Genomic DNA, 13,452 nt, shown 5'->3' on the forward strand with positions numbered 1-13,452 from the left:
ATATGAGCATAACAAGGCAGTTAACAACCACCAAGTTTGTGTTAAAATAAACATTAACACTTAAACCTGTATATTGTGTTTTCCTTCTGTTTCTTTTTTTGCTCAGGTCATTCTTCAATCCAGAGATTACAATGCTTTGTCTATGAGCGTCATGGCCTTTGTGGCCATGATCTACCCTCTGGAGTACATGTTCCCTGTCATCCCCTTATTGCCAACGTGTATGGCCTCTGCTGAACAGGTACAAAGGATTATTTCTTTGAAACATATTTCAAAGAAGTTGATGATTTTTGCCAAACATGCAGTCTTTAATTAACATGAAATGGTGACTGACTGGCATGTTTTTCTCCTGCCCACAGCTCCTTCTTGCTCCCACTCCCTACATCATAGGTGTACCAGCAAGCTTCTTCCTCTACAAATCTGATTTCAAAATGCCGGATGATTTGTGGCTTGTAGACCTCGATAGCAGCAAGGTTAGTACACCAATATGATGTTCTAATCCTTTTTCTGATCTTGTTTTCATCTATTTAAATGACGTTGAGATTTTGAATTCAGCTGTTAGATATTTCTTATTTAAATTTAGATTGTTGTTTTCTTTGTCTTCAGGTTATAGCACCCACCAATGCAGAGATACTACCACCTCTTCCAGAGCCTGAAGCAGGCGAGCTTAAGAAACACCTGAAACAGGTACTGCATGTGATTTATCTGATTCCTCTTAGGTTTTTGTCAGTGTAAGATTTTCTGATTCTACTGCACTTTTGCAGCCCAGGCTCAGGCCAGAACCAGTGGGACAACTCACAATATGAGCATTTTGCAAAGACATCTCTATAATTCAGTTACTGCTCTGGAGCTGACCTTTCACTTTCAGTGATATGCACTCTTATTTGAATGTAAAACTTCTTTTTCAGCAGTGTGAAGAGTAGGGGCTTCCTTCCTCAACACAGTTGTATGTATTGTAGATGAGTGTGCGAGCATTTGAAATGGGATTTGTAGTGCACTAACACAATCAAATGTGTTTCTTTTCTTTTTTTTTTCCTGTTTTCTTTGCATGCTCTAGCTCTTGGAGGTAAAGTCAGATCCTAGGACCCTGCTTCTCAAGAAACTTACTTGTAGTAACTAACTCCCCCCAACCCCAAACCCAGTTATCTAACATAACAGAATCTGCTTCTGATTCATGGGCACAACTTTTTCTTTGCATACTTTCACAATGCGTGCAAATAACATAAGACACAAAATCCCTTCTTAGCAAATGTTAAAAACTAATGATATGATCACTAAGTGTGCTCATTGTCTAAACTTTTAGCCGTCATTGACTGTTAATGGTCACATTGTCATGCATCCTTGTTTTTCCTTGGTAATCCTGAGACCTCAGCATGGTACTAAGATAATTACACTCATAACTTTACTAGTTAGCTTAAACTCCTGTTTGCATAACTAAAGGAAGAAATGCTTCAAACATTTAAACGCAAATCCTTGTAATGATTTTACGCATTTCCCTTCAGTGTGTAGAATTTAGTGGTTTGTACAGGTGAGTTTGAAGACAGCAGCCAACTGAACACCCTTTGCCCCAACAAAACCACTAAAAACAAAGAAACGAACACGAAAAACATGTCAACTTTGAAAGGGCCCCATCTAGAGCTAGTTTTTGGTTTGTCCCTTCTGGGACTCTGTGGAACAGGTGTGGCTCACTTTCACTATGTAAAAGGCTCATTGTAAACTAACATAAACACAGTGATTCTTAGTTTCAGGTGATTATACACTAGTGAAAACATCATTTTGGACATTATATTCCATTTCTGCAAGAGATCCCCCTAAAATCCTGCACACTGAATCTTTCAAGTGAGAGAAGGACACCACTTAAGTAAAACATCAATTAGAATATGTGTTTTTTTTGCAGATAAATACTAAGGAAAGGTCAAAGCCAAGGTCAAAGCTCTCCATGCTATAAAGTCAATGCATACACTGAACCTGTTTATCTTTTAATATATTAACTTTTTATTTTATTGTCTCATTTAATACAACTAACATCAAACTTTCCTTGTATGTTCTCTTCAAACTTTGCTTCATGTTCTTTTACACTGATTTAAAAAAACTGTTCTTTGCATACACTTACTTTGTTTAACTTGCCTTGAATCAGAGCAGGTTCTTCAGCCATGTGTGATTAGCAGCTCTCTCCCTGTGTGCGGATGTGTGATTGCGAGGCTGGTGTGTAGAAGTTTGCAAAACCTCAGATTAGCAGTTGTGTATTTGGAAACAAGCACACAATATTAATATCTGTGAATGGAGAAAAGGTCGCTGGAGATGGTTTAACCGATTATCTGAAGACTTTGATGCCAAAGCAGAATGCTGCTGATGTGAGAGTCAATCAAAAATACTTGCACTTTACGCTGGATATGTGAAATAAATTGGTCCCTAATGAGCGACTGATTTATTTACTTTTATTAAAATGGTGGTTGTATTAGTTATGCTCACCTGACATGTTTTTGCTGAAGTTACAAGTAAGGCTTATATATAGCTGCAGGTGCTTTATTGTGCAAGTATTTTATCTATGTTTCTCAAAAGATCTGCTGTTCTGTATCTGTCATCACCACTCCATTGTGACCGCTGGTTTTCTCCCAGTTGGTCACCATGGATGGCCTTCATGTGTCTTTAAGTGGCTGGATTCTGTAGGTGAAGTCTCGTCACGTAATTGCTTTGTCCGTGTATCTCACTGTCTTTCATGTTGAGCATAAAGAAAACATCTCTTCTTTCCTCACAACCTCTTTGTCTCGGTCATTCTCTTTCTTCACTCTCACTCAGTCATGCAAATTCTCTTGCACGACTGGCCATCCTTCATTGTGTCAAGAACACAAATTAATCTTTTCTTATCTCTTTCCATCAGTAAATTGCAGAATTGAAAATGGAAGTGATGAAACAGCAAGACATTGGTTTCATTGTGCAGCAAATCAGAAAAATAATGATAATAACATCAGCATATTTTTTCATGAAGTGAAATCTATTTGAGTCTCATTTACATGGCACCAAAATATACTTTAGTTTACTGTCAGCAAAAAAGGCAAATAGGAAGTACTGTTGAAAGGAGACTAAGAAAAGAAAGGGAAAGGGCCATGGTGGTGACCCTTCCATCATGTGCTGTTCCAGTGTCAGTCACAAAGTAATCATCCCAGCCCTTCATGTGATTCTCCTCGCATCTCTCTTATCCCCTTCCTAGTGTCTGGTTAGGTTGACCGTGATCACCCAAAAGCAGATCTTCTCCTCTGAAAATAAGGTTACTCATTTCTCCTCCTGTGGAATGTGTAATGCCCCCTGCACGGATATCTTCTCTCTCACACATTACTTTGCTTGTCACTACTACTTATATCTCCTACTCCTCAAGATTTGAACAAAATGCATAACAGTGTCACAGAATGCAGCGGACCAGTGTTTTTGATATACTGCTTAGCTCTGGCTTGAGCATGACTGAATGTGCGTGCATCTATCTTGGCATCAGTGAGTGTTCTTGTAACCAAAACAAGATACGATGAAGCTAATCACTTTGACAGAGTTAACATTCATCCAGACCCAGCAACTAAATGTTCCATTATGCTAAGCTAAACATTGAGACTTGAGTCTGCAGCAGTTCCCTCAAAGCAAACCATGCATAGTGACTTACTTCCCTTGTGCCCCTCCTCTCCAGAATGACACACCCACTACAGGCATCAACATGCACAAAACTGCTGCTTCAGCTCCATATGAAACAAGAGTAAAATGAAGTAGTTGTGAAAACAGTAAAATTGGAGAAAACCTAGGTTAATACCCTTTAGTTTATCATCTCTTACATCTCTTAAGCTCACTACCGGGCAGCAGAGATGCTTGGTTGGAAGAGGGACTACTGCTTAAATCAATTTTAGCTATATGAATCTTCTCTTAATACCCCTTAAACCAGATTTTCCAGGTTCCTTTTCAAGCAGTCAGTCACTTTGCCCCTGGTTGGTTTACTTCTACTGAGAGGGTAAACATTTACAGAATATCCCCTTAAGTGTAATTGTGAAATTTATGATAAATAAATAAATGTTGATGCCAATTGTGGGAGTGGTCCATCCTAGCGCTGTATTGTTTTATGTTTAGAGCCACTGCTGTGTTATTAATTTATGTCACTGTCACCTTTTCCAGGCCTTGGCCAGTATGAGTTTGAACACCCAACCCATTCTGAACCTGGAAAAGTTTCAGGAAGGTCAGGAGATGCCCCTGCTGCCACCCGGACGAGATAAAGCTTCGCCATCCTCCACGGAGTTCAACCCTCTGATTTATGGCAATGACGTTGATTCTGTGGATGTAGCCACCAGGCAAGCTTTGAATATCTTTTTTCATTGTCACTTTTTCATGTTTCTCTCTATCTATTTAAAAAAAACTTTGAAAAGGAAAAAAAAATGCACCTAAATCTAATATTTGACAAATATTTGTTTGTTGTAGTGGATTTTGTTTATTTTTCTAATGCCACACCGATATTCAGAGCACTCTGAACATCTCTCAAAAAAAAGAATACATTCATTTATTGTAAACTGGTTTTGTAAGAACTTTTGTTATTAGACAGGTAAATTTATTTATATTTCACATTTCACTCCCCAAGGCAAGCCAAAGTGATTTCCAGAGTGTGAAAGCCCATGAAAGAAATGATGAAAACAGTAAAAGCAATAAATGCACACAGAACAAAATCATGATGACGAACTTACAAATACATTTGATCAAAAAGCAAATTATTTAAAAGCATTGTTAAACAGGTAGGTCTTCAGCTTGGAACTTTAATGTCCTCAGTATTATTTCAAGTCAATGAGCAATGGCAATTTGTTACACACTTGAGCAGTGTAATTATAAAGGCAGTATCACCATGTTTGGTTTTCACCCTGGTCATTAATCCAGAACCAGCTGAGCTGAGAGGTCCACAAGGTTGTTAAAGGCTCAGGAGACACAAAAATCTAAAAACTAGTGTCAGATACTGAAATGTCTAACTTTGATACAATAAAAAGTATAGACATTCCATGCCATGTCCAACACCATGGGGAAAAACTGAAGCAACTTTGAGGGCATAAAATGTTGTATTTTGATTAGAAGTTAAGTATAGTAGGCTGTGTTCTGTGCGATAAGTACAAAGGCATTTAAGGTAATTAGGTGTAAGGAGGTGAGCAGACATGGGCTCTGTGGTGTGTATCGACCTGCTGTCGGAGACGAGAGAGTGAGAAAGCACAGCTACTACAAGTATTGATACTTTGTGAAATTTGTATTGAAACAGTTTCAAATATTCAGTATCAATATTTATTGATATTTCGGTATCTCTGACAACACTAGGTCCAACACGTTAAGTGATTTATGGACAAGAAATACAATTTTATAGTAGGTTCTGTGAGAAATGTAATACAGCAATACTTTTTTTGTCAGCTAATTCATTTTCCACTGTTGTAACATATAGTCAACATATAGTTGTATTGTGTGCATTTATTTTTAAAGATAAACAGAAATGCTAGGCAAAACTAACTAACTTCTTTTACAGGGTCGCCATGGTACGATTCTTCAACTCCCCAAATGTTCTCCAGGGGTTCCAGATGCATACCCGCACCTTGCGCCTCTTCCCCCGGCCTGTGGTGGCTTTTCAGTCATCCTCTTTTCTTGCATCTCGGCCACGACGTTCCAGCTTTGCAGATAAACTTTCTCACACCCAGGCAGTGGAGTTTTATGGAGAATGGGCTCTCAATCCTACCAACCTCGCCTTTCAGAGGATACATAACAGTAAGACTAATTTAAGAAGATAACCTCAATCAATATGCACTTTAAAAAATGCGTGAAAGTAGTAAGTAATCATTCTGCACCCTTCTGTTTCAGATGTGTTTGACCCCTCCCTAATTGGAGACAAGCCCAAGTGGTATGCTCACCAGCTGCAGCCAGTGAACTACAGAGTGTATGATGGGAGCTCCCAGCTGGTTGAAGCTATGGCTGGTCCCTTAGAGGATGAAGCCAACGAGTCTGACGCCACAGACAGGTAAGAAAGATCAGTCACATTCAGTGTAATCTTCTTATTGAGTTCATAGCTTATTGTAGTATATTCAGTATGTACCTTTTATTTTGGCAGCTCTTGGTGATAAATTGTGTTTGTTGCAGTGGTAGTGACAGTGAGGCATACGATGACTCCAGCTCATCCTATTCCTCACTTGGAGACCTTGTGAGTGAGATGATTCAGGGTGACATCCAGGGAGACACACCAAGTGAGTCGGTGTTTCATTAAAAAATATGCACTGACTATATTAATTCAGTTTCCTTCCTAGTAATATTTTACCGTGATGCTTAGGCTTGGATCCTCCTACCCACGCTGCACTGGGAGACGCTAGTGAGGTTGAGTTTCAACACTACGAGGACTTCAGGGAAGGTCAAGGCTCGGAGGGTCCATCCAGTGGGGATGGACCTGCAGAAGCTTCTGATGGACAACCTCTACGCTCAAGCTCCAGCACGACTGCAAGCTCAAGTCCCAGCACAATCATCCAGGGAGTCAACAATGTATGTGATTAGGGCTAACCCTTACAGTTATTTTGGATATCGATTAGTATGCAGATTATTTTGTAGATTAAACTGTTTATCGTTGGGTCTACAAAATGTAAGAAACTAGTGAAAGGTGTCCCTCCCAGTTTCTCAAAAGACCGAGTTGATGTCTTAAAATACCTTTGTATTCCATACGAAACCCAGAGATATTCAATTTGATATGATGTTATGCAGAGAAAAGCAAAATATCCCCAGATCTGACTGGCTAAAAACACACACACACACACACACACACGCACACATGCACACACACACACACACACACACACACAGACACACACCGATATACAGGCAATAGATACATCAATATATAAAGCCCAGTCCAAACTAGTTATCAAAATATGTGTGTAATGCCGAACTGATTGATTGATTAAAATTAGGGAATTGACTTAAACAAATGCAAGGAGATATTTACACAATATTAATCTGTGTGCTTATTTTCCAGGAGCAGGGGGACGCACCTGAAATTGAAGTATCAGCAAGTGCTGCCTTACAAAACCCTGTCCCTGCTTTGGCCAGTCAGCCGTTCCTCAGGCCTACAGCTGACGCAGGCCTGGTTGACCCAGCAAACAAAAAGCAAGAGTATGATAACCCATACTTTGAGCCTCAGTATGGCTTCCCCTCAGAGGATGACCCTGATGCAGAAGAGCAAGTGGAGTCATACACCCCTCGATTCAACCAGAACCTCAATGGCAACAAGTGTGTTAAACTTGTTCATCACTTGAATGAGTGCATAATCATCATTCAAATGGGCTCTCTGACCAAACCATGAAATATTCTCTATCAAAACCCAGCATGCCAAATTAATCTCTCCATTCATGGTGGTCTTGAATCTTTGGTGGTGCTATGTTGTGATGTGGTTTGAATGCTTGAGAGATTCCCATATTCATATATCATATACTGTATTCGTTTCTGTGTATAAGATCCGCGGTTAATATCCTTTCATAATTTTTTTAGGGCAGCACGTCCATTACGTCCCAGTAGCCTGAGGCTCCCAGGAGAGTCTGATGGGGAGGGAGACTCTCACAACAGCTCACCAAACTCCACCATTTCCAACAGCAGCAATGATGGATTCGGAGGACTCATGTCCTTTGCCAGTAAGAACATTCGTTTTCATTTAGTTTCTTTCAGCTGAGTCCAGATTGTAAATCATGTAAAGTGGGCTGATTTATGTGGGTGAAGATGAATTTGAGCACCAAATCAAAAGCACTTGTCAGAGGCAATTCACTCATTGCTAAAGACTTAATGCCCAGTTTAAAGCTTTAAGGCACCTACACCCATACAAATTCAATAATGCATCAAATCTAGAGTGTGTTTAATTGCTGAGTGGAGAGTGAAGATGATGCTGCCTATAGAATATTGTTTGTATTTCTTTACCCTCTCAATCTGACACAAAAAACTGCCATTGCAAAAAATATATATAAACTGGGACTAGAATCAATGAATGGCATTATAAACAAACAAAAACAGATTTAATATAGTTGTAATCGCAATGTATATATTTAAGATGAGAGTTAATTGAATTGCTGTGTAATGTGAAGGGGGTCACTCATAGTGACAAACCTCCAGAGAATTGTCATTACCCTGTGCTCTGTAGAAGGTTTTAGCGTCTTTAGCTCATTGATCTGGATCACACAAACCATGTGAATAGTGTTGTTTATGGCTTCAGCAAGCAGTTGTTGGCAGTGAAAAAACTCCAGAATTAAACGTCTTTATGTCTGGGCATTTAGCAGCGAAAGCATAAGATATTTACCTCAGGACACCAAATATTCACCTATATGTATTAGTTTAACAGAAGCACGATTCCAAATGAATGCTTATATGGTTCTGGATCCGTTATAGCTATAGTTACAGCTATAAATACAGCTTTAGTCAGTGTTGTGTTCGGAGCTTGTTTTGGAGAAGAAACAAGCTCCGAACACAACACTAACTAAAGCTGTATTTATAGCCGTGATATATAGATCATATTTCATAATGTCCCATCCCCTACAGGCAACCTGTACAAGAATCACGGCACCAGTTTCAGTCTGTCCAATCTTGCCCTTCCCAACAAGGCAGCGAGGGACAAAGCAACTCCTTTCCCCAGCCTAAAAGGTAGGACAACACAGCAAATGATCAATTATTATTGGTTTAATCATCATGAAATTGATAGAGTTTTTGTTTATTCTGTGTGACAGTTGTTCAGTGTGATTTCAAGGGTAAAAAAAAAAACATAATTATAAAATGTCTAGTTTTAGAACACACGGGCACAATATGGAGAGTTGATAAGATTAAAGGACAGAAGATTTTTGGTTTTTGAATAACTCATTTTATATTTTTTTTTAATATCACCAACTTATCAACAGTCATGTAACAGGTTATTAAGTTTATTATTTTTTACATTCTATTTAGTCATTTTAAGATTATACAAAAATACCATGAATCCTCTCGTGAAATATATGTATAAAATTCTTATAATTTAACAAGCCCTCACTCATCATACATACGCTTATGGCCAGCATTGCTTACCCACTAAAATCACTAACAACACTCCCAATATACACTTGTCGAAACAGAACAACATAGCATTATTATTAAATATTTTCTGACTTAAATATTCTTTTTCAACTCATTTATTGTCTGTCCTTTCTGCCTTTTTCTTTTTGTTTTCCTTTTTTTCTCTAAATTATTTTTGTGTGGTAAAAGAATATTTCAATATTGATATTGAGGAGGAAGTGGAGCAAGCAGGTTTGTAGAGATGTTTTATTGATAGCCTGACTTTCTTCCCACTGGATTGCCAAACAGATATGGCACTATTTTAAAGGAGAATATTGAGGATGTATGAAACAGTTTTTCTCTCAAGAGTAACAGGAAAATCCTCTCAAAAATAGGCAGCAACTCTTGTTGCTCTTGTGTTGTCATGTGCAGTTTTCCTTGGACTATTGATTTGATTTTCCTTTTCTACTAAACCATTAGCTGATGGTATAGAATGTGTTCCTATGAATCATGTTTGGAGTAGTTTGTACAATACATTGGTACAAATGCGCACCTGGGCATCATTTGGATTCAGAAAAATGTGTGAAGGCAGCAAACAGAAAGAGGAAGCAATCCAAAGAGGAAGCAATATAGTTTTATATGTGTAAGGAGTGCAGTTGCTCATGAATGGAAACCTAATCATAACAAAATAATTTCCAACCACACTCACAGCTGAGGCACACATTCAGCGTTTTTTTTAAAGTCTTATCTGTCATGAACATGAGAGCAGGCAAATTATGCAGTGTGTAAATCTGTCATTCTTTGCTGAACATACAGGGACTAAAATTGCACTTGGCAATAGAGTTATTGAACTGGCTAATATTTGGGCTGGATTTTCACTTTAACTGAGAGAAAAAACAGGTGAAGCATGGTACTGTAACTCAATAGCTACACTCCATGTTGAATAGCTGCCATAGAAAATGTTCTGTTCCTTTGATTATGATGTGTTTTGTCTCTGTTGTTCAGATGCCCCTGACAGCCCGGGTATGTTCTGTCTGGTGTGGTAGTTTGTTTTAGCCCCTGGCTAGGCATTTCTTTATCCTTCGAGTTACCTATACCTATCTTACACCCTTTTTCTCAGCGTAGGACTAAGATAGAAGACACACCTTTAGTGTTCTTTGTGTTAATTCATACCTTCCCCTCTGTTCCTTTGCCATTCCGCTCTGTGTGACTGGTGGGAGTCTTCTTGATGATGCAAATGGCATCTGCACATTCGTACTGCTACGCGAACGATGCTCATTCCTTTTTAAAGTGCATTAAATTAATCTTTTAATGAAGTTAGATTTATGTCTGTGGATGATGTTCACAGAAACATCTGTTTCCTATGAATAGAATTAATTTCCTGCCTCCCGACTTTCATATGTCTCTTTCCCTGCTTGCTGGTTTGGTGACTCCCATTGAATGTTTACTTCCCTTTTTTTGAGGTGACACTGTATTTTAAATGAAAAAGTGATGAAACTTTGAATATCTAATGAGTGTATCATGATTGTTTTGGTTACATTTTGTGTTTTGGTGACCCAAACACAATTTATGCCCTACATCATGCACACATTGCACAGAAACAACTCCATCCATTGTTCAAGATTTACATTGTCATTGTTGGAATACACTGTTCAGCATTACTCGCATGATTCAGGCTGATGTATATAACAAAGTATGAGCTATACACAACTCCTTTTTGGCACTGTAAATGTTGAATGTGTTGCCAAACACATGGTCATCTTATCAAACACTCAGAGTTAACACCATCCTCAGTACATATTGTCCTCTGCTCTTTTCTGTCTGCCCTTTTCTCTTTTACTTTTTAATTTTCTTTGTTTGCGCGCTGTGTTGAGTGTGCATGTTGTGTTATGGGTTGATGTTCAGACTGGTTGTGTCTGGGCCGGTGTCCCTCTCTCTGTCCACCTTTTCGCGGCACTAATTCTGGGTTCTGTGTGCAGTATTTGGGCTAAATTCTCTAATGGAGATAATTACAGAGGCCGGCCCGGGGAGCGGAGAAGGTGGGTTCTACCCTTTTATCGAGTGAGCTGCATGCTTCTCCAAGCCAGTCAACTACATCTCCCAGCATCCCCCTCTTGTCTATCCTCATTACGGTTACTGTGTGTATCATCATTGAACCAGTGGAGCATTGAGTCTTGTCTTACCCCGTCACCATTCATAGTGACTGTCCTCCTTCCTCAGACTAACTGTTACTTCATTCCACAATACTTTGTGATTAATTTTATTTATTGAACTAACCCATTACAAACTAATTTCAACTGAATCAATGAAGAAATGTACCTAGATTTAACATCACAGGTGGAAGTTAAACAGTGTTAAAAGACACAGGGAAAGATGTTGGAGATACAGAACAGAACAAGATAATTTCCCAACATCCATTGTTTGTCATTATTTTCTTGTCCTTTTTGCTCCCACAAAGTGTACAAATGGGGTTGGGCCCATCATGCTGTAATTGTGCTCCACACAGTGAGCAGTGACTACAGTCGAATTATGCAAATTTAGAGCCCAACTGGTGAAAATCTTTAATCATCAGTGAATAAATTCAGACACAGTCGCAATACTGGCAGTCCTGTGTTAATCCAACCAAAACTTGGCAGGTAAATTTGTGTCAAGATTCCAGTAATTCACATTACATACTCCAGACATCATAGTTAAGGTGTAATGTTGCATATAATCTGGAGCAGTTTGCGTGTTTCATAGTAGGTTCTGGCTCGATTTCGGTGGTGCTGAGGCTGTCAGTGTTTGTCAGAGCTGTCTCAAAAGGCTTTGGGTATTTTTGGTACAATTACAGCAGAACTGAAACACAGTGTGTCAAAAGCAATCAACAGTATTAAGATATAGATTGAACAGTGATGTCAGTGTAAATCACGTTTTCAGTTTGCAGTGTTATTTCTCTTTTGTAAAACATGACAAAGAAATGCCCCTCCACTTGTCATATGCACAAAGTAGTTTTGCATTTTTTACATCCTTCTGTCGAATAGATAACTTTATTAAACCGCAGAGTGGTTTAGAAACTGGTTTGGTTGCCTGTGCATAATAACAAAAGATGAGTTAGCCAGCACACAGCAGACAACAATTAAAGACATAAGGCCACAGTAGTAGTAATTAGTGGTCAACTGATATGGTTTATCAAGGCCGGTATCCATTGTTAGAAGTCAAGGAGAGTGAAAACAGAAATTTGGGATAAATATTCAGTGGCAATAAAAATGAAACTCTGGATCAACATTTAGTACAACCAGTGACTATATAAACCTACAATAGTAAGTACAATATACTCAAGTACTGTTCATAAGTATAAATTTCAGGTACTTGAGTATTTCCATTTTCTGCTACTCTATGCTTTCACTCCTTTACATTTATTTAATACATTTAGTTACTATGCTGATGATCAGTTCACCCTTAGTAATACTGCTATCACACTAACTTATTTCAAGAGGACATTAGTGGACCTCTACAGACTGCCTACATTAAATTTAAAGACATGATATCACTACAATTAATCAGTTTCTAAGTTTGTGAAAAGCAGAACATTAGTGATGTGCCTGTAAGGGCAAATCATGTTGAAAAAAACAACATCTTTGTCAGGAAACAGGCAAATATCAGATGTTATTCAGTTTCAAAGCTGTGTGCACAAAAGTCCTTTAAATTTGCTTTAACGGAGCAACTTGGCATCGTCACCAGTTGCTCTGTAGATATGTTTGTCAAAAACCCATCTGATCAAACAAGCAACATCAAAACCAGTTATCCCCTCCCCATCTGTAATAGCTGCACAGCCGCTTGTCTTTTTACAGCCATCTGCGGAGCTGCTGTTGTAATTCATTATAAAAGCGTAAATCACTCTTTTATGTTGGCCAGCCTTGATAGAAAGCTCACCCACCGTTCACATTATAACAGTTGATATACTGAGTTTGCAGGTCTCTCTTGCTGAAATATTTTCATTTGAGTGTTGGTTGAGTGGATTTGATATCATCATTTTCAACCTGGCCACATATGTTCAGGCATAAAATCAGACCGATGTTGCTACTAGAATGAGTCCGTTATGGTTGTTAGCTAATGTAACCGCATTCTCTAACTCTACCACACTCACACATTAGCCCCATTCACACTGCCTTTTGGCAGACAAACAAAAGTAATGTAGTAACTATAACTGTCTTTGGCAACTTATATGAGGAAAAAAAATACCGCAGATAAACGTGGAGAAGCGTCTGTCCTCCTGTCTGTCCTACCGACTCTTCACTCGTCACATTTCTGCCCAATAAACACCGCCTGTCACCTGCAAAAAACTTTTACTCACCAAGTGTTTGTGTTGAAAATAATTCACCATGACGGTCAGCCCTCCAGACCGAGACTTCAGTGAACATTCCCCTAGAAAAC

The 13,452-nt window shown here is 38.8% G+C and overlaps 1 protein-coding gene across 23 annotated transcripts in view; it reads left to right on the plus strand.

Moving 5' to 3' along the window:
- The window catches only part of madd (MAP-kinase activating death domain), a 56,149-nt gene that overhangs the window by 14,124 nt on the left and 28,573 nt on the right, over window positions 1–13,452 (plus strand). For 12 of the 23 annotated variants that reach the window (XM_037095856.1, XM_037095865.1, XM_037095850.1 and 9 more), the window contains exons 5-16: window positions 107–238; window positions 357–470; window positions 604–684; window positions 3,209–3,265; window positions 4,150–4,322; window positions 5,525–5,760; window positions 5,854–6,010; window positions 6,130–6,233; window positions 6,317–6,522; window positions 7,010–7,263; window positions 7,522–7,661; window positions 8,557–8,658. In XM_037095856.1, the coding sequence (XP_036951751.1) occupies window positions 107–238; window positions 357–470; window positions 604–684; window positions 3,209–3,265; window positions 4,150–4,322; window positions 5,525–5,760; window positions 5,854–6,010; window positions 6,130–6,233; window positions 6,317–6,522; window positions 7,010–7,263; window positions 7,522–7,661; window positions 8,557–8,658 (1,756 nt within the window). The remainder of the gene's footprint in view (window positions 1–106; window positions 239–356; window positions 471–603; window positions 685–3,208; window positions 3,266–4,149; window positions 4,323–5,524; window positions 5,761–5,853; window positions 6,011–6,129; window positions 6,234–6,316; window positions 6,523–7,009; window positions 7,264–7,521; window positions 7,662–8,556; window positions 8,659–13,452) is intronic. The other 11 variants (XM_037095872.1, XM_037095870.1, XM_037095867.1 and 8 more) reach the window with 3 other exon arrangements.

Source organism: Acanthopagrus latus, chromosome 4 (assembly GCF_904848185.1).
Source record: "Acanthopagrus latus isolate v.2019 chromosome 4, fAcaLat1.1, whole genome shotgun sequence".
NCBI lineage: Eukaryota > Metazoa > Chordata > Actinopteri > Spariformes > Sparidae > Acanthopagrus > Acanthopagrus latus.